The sequence below is a fragment of the Galeopterus variegatus genome, unplaced genomic scaffold (genome assembly GCF_000696425.1).
Source record: "Galeopterus variegatus unplaced genomic scaffold, G_variegatus-3.0.2 Scaffold1590, whole genome shotgun sequence".
NCBI classification, from domain to species: domain Eukaryota; kingdom Metazoa; phylum Chordata; class Mammalia; order Dermoptera; family Cynocephalidae; genus Galeopterus; species Galeopterus variegatus.
Genome location: NW_007727701.1, coordinates 321,081 through 347,085, shown reverse-complemented (window position 1 = coordinate 347,085; position 26,005 = coordinate 321,081). Strand labels below are relative to the sequence as shown.

Below are 26,005 nucleotides of genomic sequence, written 5' to 3'. Positions count from 1 at the left end.
ACAGCTCTCAGAAAACACTGGAGAGAACAGATGATCTTATATCACTGACCTTGTGGAAAATGGTAGTGGCACGTTATTGGATAGTGTGGGAAAATTCAATAATAAAAATAAAAAGAATTAAGCCAAAGGAAAAGGCAATACTAACTTTGAGGAGGAAAAGTGAGAAAGGAAATATTATTAAACTATACTACAATGCACAGTTCTGTGTAACATTTGTATAGGCATACTAATGTAATCATTGGATACTGATTTAACCCCAAAATTTCAATATCACTATATTGGGAGCTGGGGAAAGGGAAGCAGAGAGGAAGACTATGTAAGAGATTAACTCTTTTTACTATCATATGAAGTCCATAGAAACTGTCTAAAATTGGTGAATCAAAGAAAACCATATTTTCATATCCTATAGAAATATGGAGATATGTAAATCCCAAAGAAACATCTAAAAGGATTTAAAAGAGGGTTGTCTCTGGGGAGGAGTTAGTGTGAATGGAGTAGGGTAGGGAATTACCATACTTTGTTTGAAGCTTTTTAATGTAATTTGATATTTTCAAACTATATATACATATTGCTTTGAATAAAAAGGAATTTTTTAACACACCCAACACAGTGTCTGGCAAGTGATACACGATTAATAGTAATAATAGCAAATTGATCCCATTACTTTTGCATCCTGTTTTTTCTCTGCCCAAGGAAAACGTGACATGAAATCGTCCAGTGTGTCCACAATAGCATCAACTTGACATTGTTCCATTTCTGTTTTTCCAGCCAAATCTAAGGAATAGAGAGAGGCCCACCAATATGCTCAATTTAATTTATTACATTAAAAAGTTTGTTTGTTAATAGGCAATATATGCATATGGCCGACAATACAAAGCAATATAAAACAACATCCAGTGAAGACTACCTTCCACCCATCCACCTCGTTTTGCTCCTTTACACACCTGACTTCTTAGTAGCCACTTTTGTTAGTTTCTTAGGTATTCTTTCATTGTTTCCTTATGATAGTGCAAGCAAATAAGAATATATATCCCACTAGATAAGCCCCTCACTCCAAATACCATAGAGATCTTTCCTTACAAGTACCTGCAGGGTGTCCTTGCTCCTTTCTTCAGCTACATGGGATTCCTTTAAGGCGGATTTGCCACCATTTACTTAACTAGCCTCAACTGACAGGTTTGTTTCCAATATTTTGCTAATACAAGCGATATTATAGTACATAATCTGTACATACATTATAATTTATTTTGTAAAAATAATTAATTTTTTTGTAGACAATTTTTGTCAGGAGTATTAGTTTTTTGCCTGTAAACTAAAGTTTAAAATAATAGTTGTTTTTTTCTTTCCTGCCATTTATCAATCATTATTTTTGCTAATGAATTGTTGGTCTTCCTAAATATTTTCTCACTGGTGTCGATTTAAAATGCTTCAGTGTAGAAGCATTGTAAAGTGGATTGCTTTTTTACAACTGTATAAATTTACTAAAAATCTGACAATGGGTGAATTACATGTAAATTATACATCAATAAGATGCTCAAAGTAAAAGGAAATGGTTTAGTGATTAGAATTTCTCTGTAAACTATCTATCTGTACTTTGTGTGTGTGATACTCAAAGGTTGACTCTTTGTTTCTGACCTTGAAAAGCCTCTCAGAATTCTATCCTAGGTTCTCTTCATCAACTGCATCCCTCCTTTGACTTCCACACTTAAGGCTTCAGCTATCAATTTTAAGCAGATGATTCCTCATTCAACATTTTTAGTCCTTAACTGCAGGCCTATATCCTCAGCCTCCTTTTGGATATGCCTCTAAGTATTATTTTGGATCCTGAACTTCCTTCAGCAATCCCGAAGTGGAGTCCTCACACCCTGCCTCAAGGGAGAAAGGGTAGCAGGCAAAGACAAGAACTAACAGTTTCTATTATTTCTCATCAATGCCTTGGGTGCAGGCGTTAACAAAACAGCCCAGAAGTCAACTACACACTTAAAGATGTCTTAGATGGCATTCAGTGGAGGCAAAGACTTCACTTCTGTTTTTTCAGCATGATTAGGGTAAAGGACGTCATCAAATATGTGATTTTAATAGTCTAAGAAATTTCAACCTCCATGAGCCATATATATTTTCTACTAATTAATTTTCTCTGATAACTTATAATGTACATACTACCAAAGTTTGGCATGAGACACCTGTACAATTTTTCTGCTGAATTCCAAAAAAAGGCTTGAGGACAATGAGGTGTGAGGAAGGACGGGCAGGGGGTAGTATAAAATAAAATTATCCAGTTGTCTAGGGAACTCATAGGAAGTTAAACTGGTACAGATGGCACGTTTATATTTCTCTAGCATTTAATTTCATTCTTGTTTGTGCTATAGTGCTCAACAATAAAGTCAATCAATGAATACTGAGTATATATCATGTATTTTTTCAGTTATCAAAAATCTTAAACACAATAGACATGTTACCTGTATTTTTGGTCAAATATCTTGCTATCGATAGGCTCTGGTGAAGGATATGTCCATCGACTTCCAAAATGGGAATTTTGCCAAATGGAAGAGCTTAAAATAAAATGAGCAAAGAATCAACTTATAATATTTCCATTTTTACTGATGAATATAGAAACAAAGCATGATTTTAAAGTCATGCAATTCTTTTTTTTTTTTTTTTTTTTGTCTTTTTCGTGACCGGTAAGGGGATCACAACCCTTGGCTTGGTGTCGCCCGCACCGCGCTCAGCCAGTGAGTGCACCGGCCATTCCTATATAGGATCCAAACCCACGGCGGGAGCGTAGCTGCGCTCCCAGCGCTGCACTCTCCCGAGTGCACCATGGGGCCGGCCCTAAAGTCATGCAATTCTTAAATATTTATTCTTGAAGAGACATTGAACAACCTATAGTGGAATCTTTATATTTTATAAGTTGCTAGAGAACCTACTATGTAGTTAGTGACAGAACTGGTTCTAAAACCCAGATTTTTGGTGATACTGTATACTACACTGTATATTACCTCATATACTTAGCACTTAACTTTTTTAAAAACCTTTCTTTTGAAACTTCATTAATTTTTGTGACCTCTATCACAGATCACATTAACTATTATTTAAAACCATAGTCTGAGGATTGTGAAGAGTCTGATTTACATTTTGAGTTAACATACATTTATAAAAAATTCTAAATTGATAAAAATAATTCTACAACAGTTACAACCATTTTTATATTTTAATTGATTTCCAATATATATTAAAAAGCAAAATCATAATGTGTATAATGTTTTGTAAACAATTTTTTTCATCTGACAGTATATTTTTAAAAGCTTTCTAAATCAATGGAACACCATATTTTAATGACTGTGTAGTACTTTGCTATGTGTATTGATCACAATTTTCCCAACCAATGCCTCAGTTTTGGACATGTAATTATTTTGGAAAGAGGGGAATGAATAAAATGCCACTCATAATACCATGACTCTCAAACAAGTACTGGAATCAACTCTGTGCATCTCCTTCAAGTTACTTTCATATGCATACTGAGTAAGATGAACTACAGTTCACATCAGGAATAAAATTATCATTAAATACTTATCTAATGAGTGTGCCAAGTATTATTCTAGGTGCCTGAGACACTGCAGTGAGCAAAACAAAGTACCAGATGGGTAGACATGAATTAGCGTGCCATCTTTAAAGCAAAGTAGGTAAACAAGAAGGAATTAACATGCCTTACATTTTGGGGAGGGCTTCCTTTTGGCTAGGCATTGTACTAAATATTTAACATGCCCATTAGGTTTTCTAGTGCTTACAACAACCATATGAAGTTGGTGTTAACTATTATCTCATTTTACAAATAAGGAAATGAGGTTAGGAGATTATGTAAATTGCCCAGGTCACACACCTGGGAGGGTGGGATTCGAACTGAGATCAGTTGGAACCTTTCCTCAGCTGTTCTGTTAGTTCTGAGAGCCCTGTTTTGAGAAAGATATTAAAAATCAGAGCAAACCCAGAATATAGTATCCAAGTTAGAGAGGAGTCTGGAAAATGCATTTTATGAGGATTGGTAAAAGAACTTTGGAACCATTTACCTAGAGGAGACAAAACGAGCTAAGTAGAATGTAACAGCCATTTTCAATTATGGCACAGCTATCAGATGGAAGGAAAATTTGACTTAATCTAACTAGCTCTAAAATGCAGAACTAGAGCCAAAGAGTAATAAAAAAAAATGGCAGATTTTAACTCAAGATGTAGAATAATTGTGTTAGCTTTAGAACTACTGACAGTGGAATGTGTTTTCTTGTAGTGATTTCTCAGCCACTAGAAGTGTTTCAGCCAATCTTGGGCTAATTGCCAGTAGCTGGAACATTGGGCTACATTTTAACAAGAAGAAATTTAAGACAAATGCTGAGTCCTTCATTAAAAGCAGTAATAACTCAAGTTGTTTGAAGTGTCACTTAACAGGAGCACCTGTCAAAAGCTTTAAGGAATTTAGTAACATTGAATATGAGGCCTTAGTGTGATATGGCTGCTAAAATAACTACTGGGATCATGATAAAATGTCTCAGAATGGTGCCTAGAGTTGTGATGGGGTGATGGTCTCATTTTGCTGTACACTGTTCTTATGCTGGAATATAGTATGTCCCCATAGGCACCACATATAAAATGGCAGACAATATAACAGGAGCTTGTTCAGAGGACACCTTACTCGGGTGATGAGGAAATCTGAACCAGAGATATAAATGGAACACTCAAGGAAGAGAACAGAGTTGTCCCTCGGACCTGGATGTGTTTGCACATGTCAGATAGATAGTCCATGGGAAACAGTATCTAAATTAAGTAGTAGAGTCGGGGGAGGGGGAGGGGAGTGGAAAAGTTGGACTAAAATTCACAATCCAGGAAGTTCCAAAAGTTGTTATCTAAGTAGAGGTACAGATACAGGAATTAACTGGGGACTCATTTCTGAACTTTGCCTAAGACCTTTATCTTCACTGTTCTCCGTAGATTAAAATGAGAAGTTGAAGACCAATGTATGACAGTCATAAGGAGACAGATTTCAATTTTGAATAAGGAACATTCTTTTGAAAGTTTGCCTGTGGGCTAGCTGGTTATCTCACTTGGATAGTACCTAGTGTTGTTCATATCAGGGTCAAGGTTTCAGAACCCTGCACCACCCAAAAAAAAAATTTTTTTTTTTGCCTCTTTTCTATTTTCTGTTCTCTCTTCCCAAAATTTATTTCATTTTTATGTGGGACTTCCTAAATCAAGTGATCCTCAATTTTCCTTATCTTTATTCTTTTACTTTCTATTTCTCTCTCCTGTTGTTATACTTTCTGGGGGATTTCCTTATTTTTCATTATTTTATTGATTGGTTTTGTTTGTATATTTTTAGTTTTCAAGAACTTTTTGTCTCTGAACATTCCTTTTGATAGCATCCTATTCTGGTTTCACATACAGAATGTTTTCTCTTTTTTCTCTGAGGATTTTATAATATTTTTGAAGTTTTTTTTCTTGCTAAATCATCTTGGTTTCTTCAGAGGTTTGGGGGGCTTTTTTTGTTTGTTTGTTTTCTTTTTTTTTTTTTTTTTTAAAGATGACCGGTAAGGGGATCTTAACCCTTGACTTGGTGTTGTCAGCACCACGCTCAGCCAGTGAGCGAACCGGCCATCCCTATGTGGGATCCGAACCCGGGGCCTTGGTGTTATCAGCACCGCACTCTCCCGAGTGAGCCACGGGCCAGCCCTTGTTTGTTTGTTTTCTGCTTCTTTGTTTAGGTCTGTTTCTTATTAGAGACTTTTCTTAAATATCTATTGATTTTTTGCTTGCCATTTCTGTTTTAAAGGGCAAAGAAATAAAAGCTAACTGGAAGCTCCATATGCATGGGAGGGGCTTGCCCACAGATTGGGCTTGCCATTTCGTGGAGAGATTCCCATTTGTTCAGTATCTGTTAGACATTTCTCTTGAGCTGGTCACCTTCCACAGAGAGAACTCCTCCAATTTCTGCCTGAGGGATTGTTGGTTGGCAGCTACCTTCCTGTGTTGGGTGGCAGCTACCTTCCTGGCACAGATGGTTGCTACACCTGATGACGACTGCTTGTTCCCTTCTTTGTTTTTCACACGTGCTCAGGATGGCGCCTGGAGGATGTAAAGGGGGAGTGACTATGGTGTCGGTAAAACCTCACCCCATTTACTGGGCTTAGCATCATTGGTGCAGAGAGCCTTCCGGGCTCGTGGACACTTCATGATCTTTACTATAAGCATAGGCAGGAGCCATGCATGCACGCATGACCTATAGGGTGATTGGCTTGTTAGGTGGAGATCCCCGCCAGAATCCCCCACCCATTTAGCCCATTTATGCATAAATATGTAGGCTTTGGGTTGAATAGACGGAACTGCTTGACAGAACCCCCACCGACGCCAGAATCCCCCGCCCATTTAGCCCATTTATGCATAAATATGTAGGCTTTGAGTTGAATAGACGGAACTGCTTGACAGTAGCCCCACCGCATCTGAGTGCTCCTTTGCAAGCCGGGTTGGGGCCAGTGCCTGCACTTACCTATCTCCTGGGCTCTCCGGCCCCGCTCCCTCTCGCACAGGGAGAAAGAGGCAGGGGGTAATCTTCAGCCTCATTCCCTTGAGCCAAGCGGTTTAGCTAGTTGTCAGGGGGCCGGCTCCCCCCCTCCCCGACAAGGGATATTAGCCTGGCTGCAGTATTGTGATTGTACAGCAGAGGAAAGGGGCTATGGGTCTCACCATTTAGTTTCTAGACTTCCATTGAATTCCATCATCATTACAGCATTGTGTTCTCAGACACGCCTGTTGTCCCAGAATTCTCTAGTCCATCATCTTCTGAGAGTAACCTCCATGCTTCTTCCAGGGAGAAAAAGGGATCTGGAGGTAATACTGCTTCTTCACATTCTTCCAGTCAATCCTCTAACAGCTCAGCTTTTAGGATTATCTGTCACTGACTCCTCAGCCTTTTTCAGCATCTCTGGAGTGATTCAGCTTGCCTTCTCCTCCTCCAGCTTATGTTTGAGCTTCACCAGCCTACTGAGTCACCTTACCATTCTTTGACCTACTTTCTAGCTTCCAGAATTTTGGCTATCGTATTCAAGCATGATTTTCTTATCCTTATGGGCTTTTGTCTTTTTTTTTTTTTTTTTAATGTTATTAAAGGAGAGATAAAATGTAAACTCATGCTTGCAATCTACCAGGTTTGTCCAGGTAGAACTTTTTAATAGAAATATCCAATGACGGAATGTGTTGACTGGAGATTTAGTTGCAGATGCCAACAAAGAGGATATCATAGAGAGTTTCCAATGCTAGAGAGCACTGCTGAATTGCATGTGAGATGAAACCAAATAACATTTGGAATAGAAACTTCTCAGGACCTATTCTTTCCTTTGTTCTCAAAGTAATAATAGCCCAGATTTTTATTGTTATCCACAATAAAGTCAACATTTCCCAGCTTGCCTTGCAATAATATGTGACCATGTGAATAAGCTGTCACCAAGAGAATGTAAGCGGAAGTGACATGCAACTTTCTGGTCATGTCGTTAAAAGGAAGGGGAGTACACCCCCCCACACACACACTTCCCATGAGCTAGAATTCGGAAAGAATGAAATATTTTACACTGTGTAAATAAATAAGACAACTAGGGGTGGCAGATCAACAAAAAGAAGGAACCTAGTCTTTGACAACTATATGAAGCAAAATCACTATACCAACTTGGGTTTTTATACAAAAGAAATTTCTATTTAAGACAATTTTATGTTGAGTCTCTGTCTATTAAAGCATTTGAAACTGTGTATATCCTAACCATCACAAACTTTAAGTTTCCTTTCACCTCTAAGGATCTATGAAAATGTTAAGAAAATGGGGAAATTTTATTTTTCAATAACAATAAAATGTCAAGGTAGAATAGGGTATGAGGCACTCAAAGAACTTACATTTAAAAGCTAAAAGGCAAAATTTATTGTACGTACTATCCCTGCAACTTGCTATCCATCTTGACTTTGCTATCCACCTTAATTAGTGGATAAAATTAATGTTCTCCTATTATACGTCCACCATCTTAAAATCCCATGTACAAATTCTGATATCAGAAGAAACATTTGGATATTAATGGTAAAGTTTCATGAGAATAGGGAATAAAATATTCTATCTCACCAGAGAAGAGGTCTCTGCTATAAAAGAGAATGATTATAGGGGCAATGACTTTTAAGGCACTTATGCTTCCAAAAGGCATGTGGTAATTTATTGCTCATATACCAATTATCATAGTGTTATTGTTGCTGGCATTGTCTAGTGCAAATAACTTGGGCCATGGTCTTAAATTGACCAGGGTTTGAAACTCAACTCTACTTGCTAGTGTTGTGAAAATGAAAAAATTACCTTAACTCTGTGTGCTTTAGTTATCCCACCTGTAAAACAGATGGGATAATCAGTATAAAGTTCTGTCAGAAGAGCTGAAATGGACATGTAAAACAGGTGGGATTTTTTTTCTTTTTATCTAATATTCTATTAATATTCTTCATAAGACTTCCTGAAAAGAAAATAAACTATAAACTCACAACTTTAAATGAATAATTGTCATTATATGTTTTTATTCATTTAATTAATTATTTATTTTTACTGTATTGTATTCACAGTATTTATTCTTGGCTATAGAACAAGAGTTCAAAATTATTATTATCAATGCTAATGAATATTAAGTTTTAATATGTGCTATGTACTTTACATATTAATATGAAAATGTTAATATAATATTAACACATAATATTAATATGTAATATTATGAATTCGAATATCAATAGAATATTAGATAAAAAGAAAAAAAATCCCACCTGTTTTACATGTCCGTTTCAGCTCTTCTGACAAAACTTTATACTGGTTTATCTTTTCATTCTCTTTCTGTGAAGTTTTTGTTTTTAGCTCTAATAGGAAATTTGCTGAATCACATAGCATTTATTTAGTTTGCCTGAACTGCTGCTTCTCAATTTAAAGCTATGTGAGATCAAAAACACTTATTTGTCCACTTCCCTGAGGAAAGACAAAAGGTACTGAAAGTATATTTTTCCTTACATTTTCATGAACTATTATTTGTGCTACTTACTTGATTTGATTGCAGGCCAGTCAGCTTGTTCTATTCTGTGGTCTTCATACTTTATATCCAAATAAGCAAATATGTAACGAATAATTTCTGCCCTCCCCCTCATATTAAAATAAGTGAGTTTGTAGTTTGGCATGGTGCTATCCTGGAAAGAGAAAAAGAGAAGGGATTATTTTAACAGCCCTCTAGACATGTCTTAATATTCTTCTTTGGGGATTTTTTTTAAACATTATGGCATTTTTTTAAGATAACTGGAGATATGAGAGGATGTTTCAAGACCAAAATTATAAATCACTATCTAATAACATAGGGAAAACTTCATAGAAATATGATCATGACTCTCGTGCTCTCTCTCTCTGGACTAGTTAGAAAATTCCAGTAAACGAGTGCACGCTGATCAGAGAGGTGCCCAGCCAGAGTAGCTGAAGATCCGCAGAGACCACACACCCTGCAGTACCAGCATGTGACCCAGCAGGTAGGCCTCGCCGCTGCCGCCTGACTCTATCCACAGCCCCGCCGAGTGTGCGCCAAGCAGAGAGGTGCCCAGCCGGAGAAGCCCAAGATCTGCAAAGACCACACGCCCTGCAGTGCCAGTGTGCAACCCAGCAGGTAGGCCACGTCACCACTGCCCAAATCCATCTCCAGCCTGAGAGGCCCAAGATCTGCAGAGACTATGCGCCCTGTGGTGCCAGCACGCAACCCAGCAGGCAGGGCTTGCCACTGTCCCCCGACTCCATCCCCAGCCCAGCCGAGTGCATGGTGACCAGAGAGGCGCCTCCCCAGAGAGGCCCAAGACCCAAGGTGATCACACACCCAAGGCACTAGTGGACAACAGAGCAGACAGTGAGGCAGCCATGCCAAATTGGCAGCCCCAGCAGCATCCTAGCCAGGCAACAGTGTAAAACCAGTGGGCGGTAAAATCCCTTGCCACAGTGACTAAACATCAAAGGAAAGATACCAGAAATATGAAAAATCAAAAAGTACACCACCAAATGGTAATAACTCTCAAGCTCTAGATCCTATAGAACAGGAAGCCCTTGAAATGTCTGACAAGCAATTTCATAATTCTAAGGAAACTAAATGAGATACAAGAAAGCTCAGCTAGACAACATGGTGAAATGAGGAAAAGTATACAGGACCTGAAAGAAGAAATGTACAAGGAAATCAATGCCCTGAAAAAGAATGTAGCAGAGCTTGCCAAGCTGAAGAATTCATTCGATGAAATAAAAAACACAACAGAGAGTTTAACCAGCAGGCTTGCAGAAGCAGAAGAGAGAACTTCTGACCTTGAAGATGGGTTTCTTGAAATAACACAGGCAGACAAAAAGAAAGAAAAAACAATTAAAAACATTGAAGAAACTCTGAGAGAGATATCAGACAACCTTAAGCACTCAAATATCTGAGTCATAGGTATTCCAGAAGGGGAGGAAAAAGGAGATTGTATTGAAAACATATTCAACAAAATAGTGGCAGAAAACTTCCCAGGTATAGGAAAAGACACAGATCTTCAGATCCAGGAAGCTCAAAGATCACCAAACGTATTCAACCCAAAAAGGTCTTCTCCAAGATGTGTTATAGTCACACTGGCAAAACTCAAAGACAAAGAGAGAATCTTAAAAGCTGCAAGAGAGAAGCATCAAATCACCTGTAAGGGAGCCCCAATCAGACTAACATCAGACTTTTCATCACAAACCCTAAAAGCCAGAAAGGAATGGGATGATATATTCAAAATACTAAAAGGGAGATTGCCAGCCAAGAATACTCTACCCCACAAGGCTATCCTTCCAAAATGAAAGGTGAATAGTATATTTCTCACACAGACAAAAACTGTGGGAGTTCACTACCACACGACCACCCTTACAAGAAATTCTCAAGGGAGTACAGGGTTTGCTACCTGAAAAATAACTATCACTGCTGTAAAAACTCAAGAAAAATCAAAACCCACTAGTAAAATTAAAATGCCAACAATAAAGAGAAAAAAAAAAGTTTATCTACAACCCAAGGAACCAACAAATACAGAAAACAAACAGCAAATCAGAAAGAAAGGAACAAAAGACACACTGATCAATGGAATCTTCAGCAAATGGTGCTGGGAGAACTGGATATCCATATGCAGGAGAATGAAACTAGACCCATACCTTTCACCATACACTAAAGTCAACTCAAAGTGGATTAAAGAATTAAATATACACCCTGAAACAATAAAACTTATTAAAGAAAACATAGGAGAAACACTTCAGGAAGTAGGACTGGGCACAGACTTCATGAATATGACCCCAAAAGCATGGGCAACCAAAGGAAAAATAAACAAATGGGATTATATCAAACAATAAAGCTTCTGCACAGCAAAAGAAACAATTAACAGAGTTAAAAGACAACCAAGAGAGTAGGAGAAAATACTTGCAAAATATACATCTGACAAAAGATTAATATCCAGAATATACAAGGAACTGAAAACAAGTGACCCAATCAAAAAATGGGCAAAAGAGCTAAATAAGCATTTCTCAAAGGAAGATATACGAATGGCCAGCAGACACATGAAAAAATGTTCAACATCACTCAGCATTCAGGAAATGCGAATCAAAACCACAGTGAGATACCATCTCACCCCAGGTAGGATGGCTAATATCTAAAAACTGTGAATGATAAATGCAGACAAGGTTGTGGAGAAAAAGGAACTCTCACACATTGTTGGTGGAACTGCAAAATGGTGCAGCCTCTATGGAAAATGGTATGGAGTTTCCTTAAACAATTGCAGATAGATCTACCATATGACCCAGCTATTCCGCTGCTGCAAATATACCCAGAGGAATGGAAATCATCATGCTGAAGGGATACCTGTTCTCCAGTGTTCATTGCAGCACTCTTTACAATTGCTAAGAGTTGGAACCAGCCCAAATGTCCATCATCAGATGAGTGGATACGGAAAATGTGGTATATCTACACAATGGAATACTACTGTGCTATAAAAAAGAATGAAATACTGCCATTTGCAACAACATGGATGGACTTAGAGAGAATTATATTAAGTGAAACAAGTCAGACACAGAAAGAGAAATATCACATGTTATCACTTATTTGTGGGAGCTAAAAATAAATAAACACACAAACAACTGTGGGGGGAGGGAGGGAAGAAGACACAACAATTCCAATTCCTTGAAGTTGATAGGACAAGTGAACAGAAAGGGCATTGTTGGGAGGGAGCAGGGAGAGGGCAGAGGGAGGGAGGTTTTGGTGATGGGTACAATAATCAACCACATTGTATACTGACAAAATAAAATAAAATTTATAAAAAGAAATTTGTTGGGAGGTTATCCATGTTATTACGTACCACAGGAAGACATCTTACAAAGCTGGATTTATTACTTGCTGCAGCAAAAGAGATGGCGCACAATGGATTCAAATTTCCTCTTCCACGGACATGAGAGTCTCCTACTTCTCCGGTGAAAACTCTGGCCCCACTTTTTCCTCCCGCCTCCTGAATGAAAATGACCAGCAATCACTAATTGTTACATAATCATAGTACCTCTCCTTGTATGTCATTTATTTTACCATGTTTATACAGAAAAAGGTAAATATACAGATGAGATATCAAGATGCTAATGTGAAGGAGGCAGTGTTTAGGATTTCCAGCACAGCATTTCCCAAATTCTGTTCCATAAAACACTAGTTCATTGATAAATTTCTTTGAATTTTTAAATGAGCCACCTAACTTTGCGATTCACCATGCACTATGGCAATTTTAAAGGTTTCAAGAAGCATTGCAGGATCTAAACCCTCTTGTGTACAGCCAGCCCCTGATTACAGAAACCTTTCTTTCTATAACACATTAAATCGATAGGATAAATTCTATTTCAGACCCCTCCCTAAAGTGCTGAGTTAAAACTGCAACATATTAATTAAGCTTCTTAGGCATTCAGGCACATCATAATTCTCAATAAAAATTGGTCAATTTTCTCTATCGATTGAAATTAATGCTCTGCTCACCTATATTCTAGGCAATCTCCCTATAATAAGAACACTAGAATTTTCTCTTTGTCTCTTTCCTCGGACTATTATTCTAATAGAACTATAAATCATGTATTAATGCAATTTCTTTCTTTGTGTTGGTTGCTAGGAAACTTGGAGCCGAATTTTGACCCATGTCTAACAACTAAATTCTTACAGCTCTCACAACAATTTCATTCCCAACTTAATCATATTTGCCTACATTCATTTTCCTTTTGCCCTCTTCTCCTTACCTGCATGGTTTTAGCTGCAATTTCTCATGCCTATTGAATGTAAATTATAAATTTCATTTAAGTTTTTTTTTTCTTTTGAAACCAGAAAAGTATAAACAAATATCCACCATATTTTAACAAACTATCCTGTATGCATTTTGCTTAATGACCCACCTCTTCTTTTAGAAAAGCAGTGTAACACAGGGACATGAGCATTGCATCCTTAAAGCCAGGATACTTTTAAATGGCTTTGTTCCAATTCCACCTCTCACTAGCTCATGCATTTAGGCAATGTTTTGAAATTCTCTGGGATTTCATTTCTTAACTGTGAAATGAGTCGGTTAGAAATTGACAGCTTTGGTTAAAGATTACACACCAAGTAGATTTGGCTAAAAGGCATTATGCAACTTCTTCTGCTAGCTGGAGAAGAAAGTAGGATAAGATGGGGCTAGCTTCTGTCAGACATGGGTGGAAACAGGGCTAGTCTAAGATGTGCGGGCAACTAGAGTTAGCTAGCAATTTGGTAGTTACTTAAATAGATATCTCACAGATTTGTTTGTTTGTGTTTTTTGTTCGCTTGGTGGCAGCAGAGAAAAACAGATTTTCATTTAATCAGAATTGTTTTTAAAAACAGATTCATTTCCAATATCTGAAGTGGGGTGAGTAGTTTGAAAAAAATGTGAAAATGATATCTTTATTATTCTTTTAAATTGTCCTGAAACTAGCATAAAAAAGGGTTGAAAAATTACACATTGAAAATTATTTATTCCCGGGCCGGCCAGTGGCGCACTGGAGAGTGCGCCACTTGGGAGCGCGGCAGCGCTCCCGCCGAGGGTTCGGATCCCATGTGGAGACCGGTTCTCGCTCACTGGCTGAGCGCGGTGCGGGCTCAAGGGGGGGGGGGGGAAGGAAGAAGACACAACAATTACAGTTCCTTGAAGTTTATATGACAAGCAAACAGGAAGATTGTTGGGAGGGAGGGGGGAAAGGTAAGGGGGAGGGAGGTTTCAGTAATGGGCCACAATAATCAACCACATTGTATATTGACTAAATAAAATAAAATTTTTTAAAAAAGAAAATTCCAGTAAAATAACCAAATTCAACTTGTATTTATAAAAATGTTCAGATTGATTCAGGTGGTATTTATACACCAACTTTCAGAGGATGGAGGAAAACAATTTTTTTCTTTTCACAATGTTTTCGCCTTGTTTTTAGTCACTTGTAGTATGTGGCATTTGACATTTTGTCTGTTTCGTTTCTCTGATCACACAGCTCAGAGTTTGTGAGGGCGGCTGGGTAGAGACTGCAAGGGTGGGGTATGGGCAAGAGCCACCACGGGAACGCACCGTGCACCCTGCCATCCCTCCCTTCCCCACCTGCGGCTTTTCCCCCAGCACCAAGCCCTAGGGAAACACTGCTCTCTGTTCTCTCTTACTGCACCCAGGCTGTTGGGATTTTTGCGTTGCTCGCACCATACAAACACACCCCATCTTGGGACCTCTGTTGAGATGGACAGTGGAGAGCATATTCCTTCATTTCCTCTGTGGAGGAAGAAAGCAAATCGCTCACGTTTCAGAAAGTTTGCTAACACCAGCTATGTTAGTCAGATGTAAGTCATAATTTTGTGAGTTTCCTGTGACTTGTATCATTTCATTTCCATTGTTTATAAACAGTAAATGATTTTAAGCACTTATAGTAGAATGTATTTCAATGTTATAATGATCAGACAACTGAGTAAGAAACATTTCATCTGAAAGTTGAAAGTTCTTCTACTTACTTGCTGTATCTTAGGGCTGGTTAAAATCTCCCTGAATTTCAAAGTCCACTTTTTATAAATAAGGATACCAACATGGATTTGGAGATTAATGAGGTAGTACATGCAAAGTACATAGCACATCCTAAAATTTAATAATTATTAACATTGATAATAATTTTGAACTCTTGTTCTATAGCCAAGAATAAATACTGTGAATACAATACACTAAAAATAAATAATTATAGTAATTAAATGAATAAAAACATAAAATGACAATTATTCATTTAAAGTGGTGAGTTTATAATTTATTCTCTTTTAAGAAAGTCTTTTGAAGAATGTTAATAGAATATTAGATAAAAAGAAAAATTGGGCTCAAGCCTCAAAAAAGTTCTCTCTGAAATCACATCATAAAAAACTTCAATCACAAATTAGAAAAGTCTAGGTTGTCAAGTTCTGATCTCAAGTTCATAAATTCCTGGAGTTTATCCCAGGGAGAAAATGGCCTGGAAATAACTGTCTGGTTGTCAGTCTAGACCTTCTTGGGTCCAGGAAGTGATAGTGATGGCAATTCCCAGCAAATCCATTTCTGTGGCTCCCAGTCTTCCATGCCCCAATGTTGAGGGGTAGAGCTGGTGCTCCTTGCTAGAAGCGGAGGGCCACCCCCAATCATTTCTGTTCTGCTCCACTCACATTAGCCAGCCCAGTCCTCACCCAAGTGAAATGTGGCACATACCACATGTATAGATATGTGGGGGAATGTTCTCTGAAGAGAATATTGATTAGAGTAAACAAATGAAAATTCCACAATTTACAGCCCCAGATTTCTTTGGGGGAGAACTATACATACAAAGGAGTTCAAATTTGGGGGACTAAAGGAGATGCCCATCAGAACAATGGCACTATTTCCCAAGTTACTTAGAAATGTTGAGCTTAGGCTGGCCAGTCAGCTCGGTTGGTTAGAGTGGTGTTGATAACCCCAAGGTAAAGGATTTTGGATTCCCTTACTGTCCCAGCCACCAAAAACAAATAAATAAATAAATAAATAAAATTAGCTTAGAAATAAATAGTGGGAAAGATATGAGAGCATAAATATAGTAAACAAAAATGTACAGTAATAAAGTTCCTTCTGAAAGAAGAAAATATTTCATGTAATCATAATCAAGGGAGCATTCTTATCTAGGAAATAAAAAGCACAGTTGTCATAATTCCTTGATCTATTTCTTTTAAATCTCAAAAGAAAAAGAAAGCCTACAGAGTGGGACATTTGTCATTCTTAGTTGCAGTTTCAATTTGAAAAGCATTTTATATAAAGTTTTAATTGAATTTTGCTGTCATCAGCCAACGTTTTCACAACACCAAGGAATTATGTTTTTCCTTATAAACATTATATGTAGATGAATGTATGTTCTTTATGATCAGGATTAAAAATTAAACATACAACGTGTTCTCATTCAGTCAAATACCACATAAATATCAGTGTCTACCTCCTCGATTCTGCATGAAAACAAAGTGGTTGTTTTTGTTGTTTATTTGCAAAATCATGCTATTTTATATTGTACTTCACTCAAGTAAAAAAGACACTTAAAAATTTCAGCATAGGTTGGTAGCTATCTATATTTGTCTGCAAACATCTTTAAATCTAAGATTTGGCAGAAGTCCAGGAAAACATGACAAATGCTTATCTTTCCTTTTAGAATATCCTATCAACAGTCATAACTGATTAATGAAGCTGCTCTTGCACATGACATGCCTGTAGTTACTTGCATAATTATATTTTCTTTTTATCCCAGGAATGCAGGATGTTTCAACATCAAAACATCCATGTGTGTAATAAGTGACATCAATAGATAAAAGAGAAAAACCATAAATCATGCATCATCGCAATAGATACTAAATAAATGCCAAAAAATGTACTTATAAAATTAATCAATAATTTGTGATAAAAACTCCTAATGAAAAAAGAAAAAACCTCCTAGCAAACAAGGAATAGAAGAAAATTTTCTTAACTCAATAAAGAGTCTCTACTAAAAACTCAGGGCAAACATCATACATAATGATGAAATAGAAACATTTTCTTTAATGTTAGTGTTGGGAAAATGGAATAATTTAATCAGGCTCCCATGCCTGCCCGTCCAGTTGGGGTGGTGCGGCACATTCTTTGTAAGCAAATTGTGGGGGGGGGGGGGGAGTTAGTGCACATGCGTGGCTCCATGACTTGGCTGGCATCTGCCTTGGGCGTCCACTCCACGTGGCCATACTCTTGAACCTACGGCTCCAAGGACCTTTTTTTTTTTTTTTTTTTTCTTTTTTCCGTGTCTGGCAACGGATCGCAACCCTCAGTGTTGCCCCCGCACCGGACCGGGGACCGGCGACGGGATTGCAAGCCTCGGCGTTGCTCCCGCGCCTCGCTCAGCCAGCGAGCGGGAGCCGGTCTGTACGTGGGATCCGAACCCTCAGACGGGAGCGCTGCCGCGCTTCCCAAGCGGCGCACTATCCAGTGCTCCACCGGGCCGGCCCTCCAAGGACCTTTTTGCTAGTTGCCTAGCTCATAGACCTGAATGCAAGGGTTCTGGTGACCAAGCCTGGCATGTGAGGGGTTTGTAACCCAAACTGGACAATGGGCTTGAGGGGTCTATGAGCTCCAGATCCAGCCCTAGCTCGGCAATTGGCCCAGTCGGCAGGACTATGGGCAGGTAAAAGAGCTCGAAAATTGGCATAGTCTATGACAGGATTCTGAACAGGTACAGGAGCCGAAAGCCCTTGGAAGAAGGAGGAAATGTGGCTAGTCTTGAATATGCTCGGTCTTGTGGCCACCTTCTGTTGACTGTGATCTGGTTTCTGCACACTGTACTGCAAGGCAGCATAGATCAGGTACTACAATGCAAAGTTCCTTGGGAGGAGGAGGAAATGTGGCTGTCCTTGAGCTTGTGGTGCCCAGTGGCCACTTTTCTGCTGACCAGAGCCAGGCTGCTGCTCACTATGCTGCAAACTGATCAAGATTTGTGACAGAAAGCAGAGTTGTTGGAAGCACGGATGAATGTCCTGGAGGATGACGTGCAGTGGCTGGCCACTCCTGCTCCTCACACCAGGAAAGACAAACAACCCAATGGTGAGTTGAGGGAAACCATGAATCTCCAGGCACAACCTGTTGTGCACAAGAAATTGAGGCATGTGCAGCCTATGGGACTGGATGAACAACCAGTGGGCAATCCACAGGTGACCCAGTTCACCACCTATGTCCCATATACCCAGGTTAAACTGATTGACTTGGGAAGACAGTTCAGGCAGAAACATGGGGAGACCCTGGCTGCTTGGCTGTTGAGGTTATGGGATCTAGGGGTGGATAGCGTGATGTGCTCTGGTGAGGAGATGGAGAAATTGGCCTCCATTACCATACACCCATCCCTGAGGCAGCGGCTACAGAATAGCCACAGATATGCACAAGGGCCAGGTAATCACTCCTTGATGGACTGGGTGAATGCAGCTGCCCAAACCATGTGGGCAAATGCTGGGGAACTGCCTAAGATTGTTAGTAAATGGCAAACGTATGCTGAACTGGTCCAAATCATTCGAGAGTTGGGGATGCAGCAGTCCGTGTTTAATGTGAATACTCGTGGCCCAGATGATGAAAACTTTACAGACAGAATGAGAGACATAGTGCTGCAAAATGCCCCATCAATGTCCTTTGGGTCACTGATGGCCATACAGGCCCCATATATTGATCATCCTATACGTGAGGTAACAACTATGACAGCCAGCTTTGGTGAAGTAGAGGAGAAAAGACACGCAAAAGGGGTCCGAAAGGTGGCTAAGACAAAACCCCCAAGAAATACTCGGGATTTTATCCCAAGAGAACCAAGCAAGACTAGCCATAAGCAGATGTGGCTTGACTTGCTTGCAGCAGGGGTTGATAAAAAGAAAATTGACCGGCAGCCAAATGCAGTCCTGTTTGCCTTGTGGCAACAATTGTGCCCTGAACAGCATTTCACTAAATGCATGGAAACAGGTAGCAAGTTATGTTCAGTGGATTTAAAGGATTTTTGGTTGCTCCCGAGGAGGCAGATGAAATGTTCGATTTTGATTAGGGAGCAGGCCAAGGTGCTCATCTTTCGGGGGCAGGCGAGGACCAGAGGCCTCATGTTAAATTGGCAATATATTGGTTGAGGGCAAATGTGCAGCGTGTTTTGGCATTGGTGGATACAGGTGCAGAATGTAGCTTGATATATGGCAATCCAGATAAGTTTCCAGGGGCCACAGTTCGTATAGATGGCTATGGAGGACATACTACTGAGGTCAAAGCTGTGTCCCTGCCATTGGGCATAGGAAGATTACCCCCTCCTGTATATACTGTATATATATATATCCCCTGTAGCTGAATACATCTTGGGTATGGAGGTACTTTATGGTTTGCACCTGCAAACAACAGTTGGAGAGTTTTGACTGCGAATCTGGACAGAAAAGCCTGTATTACAAGGATATGCTAAACATGACCCACAGGTGTTACCCAAGCCAAGATGTATAGTTAATGTAAAGCAGTATCACCTGCCAGGAGGACATGCAGAGATAAGTGCCCCTATATTGGAATTAGAGAAAGTTGGCATTATTCTTCCTGCTCATAGCCCATTTAATGCTCCAGTATGTTTAGTGAAAAAGCCTGATGATACTTGAAGAATGACTGTAGATTATCAGGAACTAAACAAAGTAGTGCCTCTTTTGCATGCAGCTGTGCCTTCAGTTCATGACTTGACGGATCAGCTGATAACTCAGCTGGGGACTTAACATTAAGTACAGGACCTTGCAAATGCGTTTTTCTCTGTTCCAATCTCAGCTGATAGCCAAGATCAGTTCGCCTTCACCTGGGAAGGGAGACAGTGGACCTTTCAAGTATTGCCCCAAGGTTATCTGCATAGTCCAACCATCTGTCATAGTTTAGCAGCTGCAGACCTAGCAAAGTAGACTAGGCCCAGCACAGTTACAATGTTTCACTACATCGATGATGTGTTACTAACCTCTGATTCTCTTGCAGATTTAACCCAGGCAGCTCCAATGCTGTTAAGTCATTTGGAATAATGTGGGTGGGCTGTGAACACAGTCAAAGTGTAAGGACCTGGGCTGTCAGTCAAATTCCTGGGAGTGGTCTGGTCGGGTAAGACGAGGGTCATCCCAGAAGCTATTATAGATAAGATACTGGCATATCCTTGACCCACAACTGTAGCTCAGCTACAGACATATTTGGGACTTTTTGGGTATTGGAGAGCTGTTGTACCCCATATGGCCCAAATGGCATGCCCACTGTATGCACTGACAAAGAAAGGACCCCTCTGCACTTGGACTGGGGAAGTAGAAAAGGCTTACCTGGCTACAAAAAGTGCAATACAGCAAATACAAGCTTTACAAGTGGCTGACCCCACTAAGCCATTTGAGTTAGACATACGTATAACCCAGGAGGGGTTAGGATTGGGTTTGTGGCAGAGACAAGACTGATTCTGCAAACCTGGCAGATTCTGGTCTCAGGTCTGGAAGGGTGCTTAAGTGTGCTACACCCTAATAGAAAAGCAGTTAGCAGCTGTGTATTCTGCCTTGATAGCCACTGAAGCTATCACAGGAACTGCCAAAGTCCTAGTAAGGATGACATACCCCATAACAGGTTGGCTGTGCACATGGGCCACCAACCCTAAAATAGGTGTAGTTCAGACTCCCACTCTGTCTAAATGGGGAGCATATATAGAACAAAGGAGCACAGTGTCAATGAGTCCTCTGTCCAAAGAGTTGCAAACCATGGTAGGCCCAGTAGAGGTTGTGGCAGAAACTTTGGCACAACCCTTACCCGTGGAAGTGGTGGCTAAACCTTTCCATGAGGGACAGGGACCTATCACAGAGCAACCTTGGTATACAGATAGCTCTAGCATGGGACATTCAGCATCGTGGACAGCGGTTGCTGTCCAGCCCTTAACAGATACCATGTGGCATGAAAATGGCCACATTTCATGAGAGCAGTATGGATGTTGATAAAAAATAAGGCTGGGCCATTAACCATCTGTACTGATAGCTGGGCTGCATACAAAGGTTTAACCCTTTGGATCTCTACTTGGAAGTATCAACAAGGGATGGTAAGCCACCTACCCCTGTGGGGACAAGCCATGGGGCAAGAGTTATGGGAATTGGGGCTTGAGAAAGAACTCTTTTCCATGTCACAAATATTTCTCCTCAGCCAGTCCAGGAAATGATGAAGTTGATGCCTTGGATAAGTGTTCGGGCTGCAGGCACTGAACCACAGTTGACTGGGAACATATATACATTGGCGTGATCATCTACTGAATGTGTGTTGAACTGCCCATCAGTATGACTGCAGGATTTCCATGGAGGATCACATCAATGGTGACTACTAACCAGACATATGCAGCTAATAGTTAAAAGGACAGAACCACAAGCCTTGAAGCATATTGAACAAACAATAGGGTCATTACAAAATTTACATTATGTAAATGTAAGGGTCATTTATCCTCTCTAAGGGAACATTGTGGAAGATTCTGAGTGTGTAGATTGTATGGTGAGGGACCTGAAGGGGTGGATTGTTGGGAAAATAGAATAATTTAATCAGCCCCCCTCACGTGCCCATTTGGTTGGGGGTGGTGTGGTGCATTCTTTGTAAGCAAATTGTGTGTGGGTGGGTGGGGTTAGTGCGTGTGCATGGCACCGCAACTTGGCTGGCATCTGCCTCAGGCACCTGCTCTGCACAGCCATGCTCTCGAACCTATGGTTCCAAGGACCTTTTTGCCAATTACCAAGCTCATAGACCTGTGTGTGAGAGGTCTGGTGACCCAGCTTGGTATGTGAGGGGTCTAGTGACCCAGCCTGGAGTGTGAGCGGTCCAGTGACCCAGCCTGGCATGTGAGGGGTCTGGGGACCCAGCCTGGCATGTAAAGGGTTTGTAACCCAGTCTGGACAATGGGCTTGAGGGGTCCAGACACAGCCCTAGCTCGGCAATTGGCCCAGTCGGCAGGATTACGGGCAGGTAAAAGAGTGCTACAGTTAGGAATAACAAGAATCCCATTATCACCCCTACCATTCAGCATAGCCCTGTACAGCCTAGCTAATTCAATAAGATAAGACAATAAAATATAACATATGTGGGAGTAGAAAGGAAGAGACAAACTGTCCATTTGCAATCAAAATGATTGTCTGTATTTGAAATCCAAGAGATTCTACAAATTAACCTATTCTAAATTTCAAATGGAAATACTAAAGACCAGAATAGCTGAGACAAACTAAGAGAACAGAAACGTAGGATTTGACCTACCAGACAGCAAGACTTACATAAAAAGCCTTGTAATTAAGGTAATATGATATTTGTTCAGGACTAAACATACAGAGGTTGCATAAGAGTCTTAAAACAGTACCTCACCTATATGACAGAAATGATATACAGTGAGGACATAAAGAGAGGGGGCTAAAATGGTTCTGAGATAATAGAGGGAAAAAAGAAAAAGAAAACATACTTAGACCTTAACTTCACATCATACACAGAAATAACATCCAGTTTATTTGGATATGATTTGACTAAACATGTTTTGACTAGCCTAGCAGAACTCCAGTGTCATGCTGGTCGCTTATTTCCTGCTAGCTTCATTTCTGAACCCTTCCTCTGGTCATTTTGTGTTAAGAATCACACGTAGCAAAAACTGTATATGTTTTCTGAAGTGATACAGAAACATGAAGTAAAAAAGCTGAAGATCTCCTTTATACCTAAAACTAACCACTTGCTTCTTTACACTCCAAAGAAAGTCATGTAAAGTTCCTCATTCTGCAAATAGTTAAAAACCCCATTCAGAATTCTGTCCAAAAAATAAGATATGAAGTTTCTCAAAGAGCACAGGAAATGATGGCTAATAAATACCCTGGATTGAAACTTCCACATATAAACTCATACGAATGTAGCCATCAGATGCAGAAGATTTAACTTTTAATATATGCTAAACTTGCTAGGAAATTAAATATTTTACAAGGGAAATAATGTTTTTGAAAAATTCTATCTTGGGTGCTTTCTTTCTCCTAGGTTCGTAGCTCTTTTTAGTTTATGTAATGCTGATATATTTTAGCTGATTAAAAACAAAAAATATAGGAACATTCAATCCCAGGGGCAATTTTAACATTGTTATTGATAAAGTACAAATCTTCATAATAAAATCATTTAATTTTGACTAAGCTGATATTCTATTCTATATATTGCTGTAACAGCACAGCAAAAAATAGTTTCGAAAAATTTTAGCTTCTGTGCCAGAAAGTTTACAACAATGCAAACTTAATTCTTTGGCAAAGGAAGCTGATATTTAATTACTATGTTAAACATCTTAATAAAGATTTCAGCAGATAAAAAAAGGGATAGAACTTTTGGAGTAATGTTGATGGATAGGAAACATACAAATAAGGAATTAAGTATTAACCATTCTACAGTCTGATCCAAAACATTGGCCAACTTGAGCTCTTATTCTTAAATAAGAGACATTAGGAGCTCAAACATACTTGGGAATACAGTTTTTTATATGCCTAGTAATTGTACAATAACTTGTGAGTTTGAAGTATAAAAACAAAAATAACTTGTGAATTTGCTTACACCTCTTCTTTGCTACATCTTAACTTGTCCAAAAATAAACGTATACAAAATATAATGGCATAGAGCATAATGTTTGCACAAACATTGTGTAGATTCTGGTGTTTTCAAATGCAAAAATTGGATTCAGACAGCAATTATGTGAGATTGTCCACATAGAAATGTCTCGCAAATATTTACATTAACATCACTTTATTACTCTCTTATGGTGGTAGCGAATGCTGATTTCCTTCATTTCCCAGTGTCTCTGGGCATTTGTAGTTCAGTTCTGGAATAGTTGGAGTTAAATTGTAGGACAATGAATAAATAGAAGAATTTTTAACTAAGTTAATTGATTTCAGTCAAATACCGAATGTTTAATTTTGGATTGGCAAGCTGGGATCTCTATTTTCTTATTAAATACCAACTAAATATCTTTTTAAATAGTTGCCTCACATTAAAGCCAAAGCAAAAGGAATAATTAAAGTATCCTTTGGGAGCTGTGAGTTCAAATTCCTTGCCTGGGTTAAATCCTGTAAGCTATCTCTGAAATCAAATGATGATAGAATGCAATTCTTGGCAAAACATGGAGACACTTCAACAAAATGTGCCTTAAATAATAGAAAATACTACAAGTAAAATTTCTACACTTAAAAAAAAGAAAAAGGAGAGTAAAGAACCATAAAGTGAAATTCTCTACTGCTTCACACATTGAAAAATCACTTGGGAAAATTCTGGAGGAGGTAGCAAACTCTGATTAGGACAGGATTTTTCCTCCAGTACTGACTATATTTTCTATGTTAAAATCCAGTTGGAGGAGTCTTTTTAAATCTCATGTACCCATACCTCTCTTAGAAATGACCATTTGATTTCCACACGGTCACAAACTTGGAGTGGCCCCGGGTGAGACAAGACCAGAGTAAGTAAAATGGGGAAAATAGGTCACAAGACAGTCCCTCAGTCACAGACAGGATATGACAGCAATAAAAATAAAACTCTAAGGTAAAGACTGAGAATATCTCATTTCTTATCTATGAAGAGTTCAGTAATATCACTTACTTGTGCTGTGTCTCTGTGGACTCTCTAGTGTCTTCTATGCTTGGGTCTGTGACTGCACTTTGGGTTTATATGATGAGTAAGTGACAGTCCCAAACCAATGAGAAAAGAGGCAGCTTACTTCCACCTAAATCTATTCCTTCATTTCTTAGATGAAATATGCATGAAATATTCAAAAGCTCAAGTTTGCAAAGACTTCTGGTTATTCTTGGATTTTATAGAATATCTGCATATAAATAACCTGACATATTTGCATACAGGGTCGTCAGAGTTATGTGTGCTTATGTTTGCCTATTGCTACATTTGTTTATTTGGATCCTGGAGAATGAGAAACCTGAGCAAAATTAACTCCTCTTTACAGTTACACACATGGCTTGCTTCCTTCCCTTAAAGAGGTCTCCTCGGAGATTCCTTTGCTGACCATCTGCTTACCAGAACCCACCTCAAACAGTCTCATCCTTTACCTGCTGTGTGTTTCTTCGTTGCAGTGTCTGAGAATATAGCCCATTATATTTATTTGTTTTTAGTCTCCTCTAGTAAAATGTAAGCTCCATGAGGGCAGGCACTTCATTGTTTTGTTTACTGTTGTTTCCTCAGTGCCGAGAGGAGTGTCAGGCATGTCATTGGCTACAATATATGTCTGATGACTGAATGAACCTGATTTATATTTCCACACAATTCACATTTTCTCAAGGACTCTAAATTTGCATTGCTGCTGGTATATTTCATTTACACTCATTTTTCAGAACAGCCATATTGTTTAAAGTAAACCTGGCATGGAAGATTCCAATACATCATGTTGATAATCTTATACAAATTAATAACAAAGGCCTATCTGTTTTAGAATCTTATTTTTTCACTCCTTGGTGCAGGAATTAATTCCAGCTATAATATTAGGACATCTCAGTGAAAAGATCCAATGAGATATCTGCCTGTGTACCTGTGCATTATTGAGCCTGCAGACTATCTGTGAAACATTTTGATAACAGGCCAGTTTTAATTTCCAGAAAATTCCACCCATAGGCAGCAAGAGTTCACTGAGTTTCACTAAGTTTTAACTTACATTTTAAAAAAATGTTTTTGTCTTCATCCCAATTATTTTTAATTCCTATTTTATAGATGAGGAAATTGAGATTATAAGGTGAGTTGCCCATGAATTTTTGACGGCACAAGCTAGGATGAAAGCCTAGGCCTTCTGATGACACACGTAATACTTTTCCCTACATAATGCTGCCTATCTCCCATCCAAATACTAACCAGGCCCAACCCTGCTTAGCTTCTGAGATCAGATGAG

At 39.1% G+C, this 26,005-nt stretch overlaps 1 protein-coding gene across 1 annotated transcript in view; it reads right to left on the bottom strand.

Moving 5' to 3' along the window:
* The window catches only part of HPGDS (hematopoietic prostaglandin D synthase), a 35,588-nt gene extending 10,792 nt beyond the window's left edge, over positions 1-24,796 (bottom strand). Inside the window, exons 1-4 of the mRNA XM_008577855.1 lie at positions 24,715-24,796; positions 9,093-9,234; positions 2,460-2,552; positions 665-774 (exon numbers count right to left, since the gene is read on the bottom strand). Of these exons, the coding sequence (XP_008576077.1) occupies positions 665-774; positions 2,460-2,552; positions 9,093-9,225 (336 nt within the window). The 5' untranslated portion in view covers positions 9,226-9,234; positions 24,715-24,796. The remainder of the gene's footprint in view (positions 1-664; positions 775-2,459; positions 2,553-9,092; positions 9,235-24,714) is intronic.
* Positions 24,797-26,005: the final 1,209 nt, after the last annotated feature.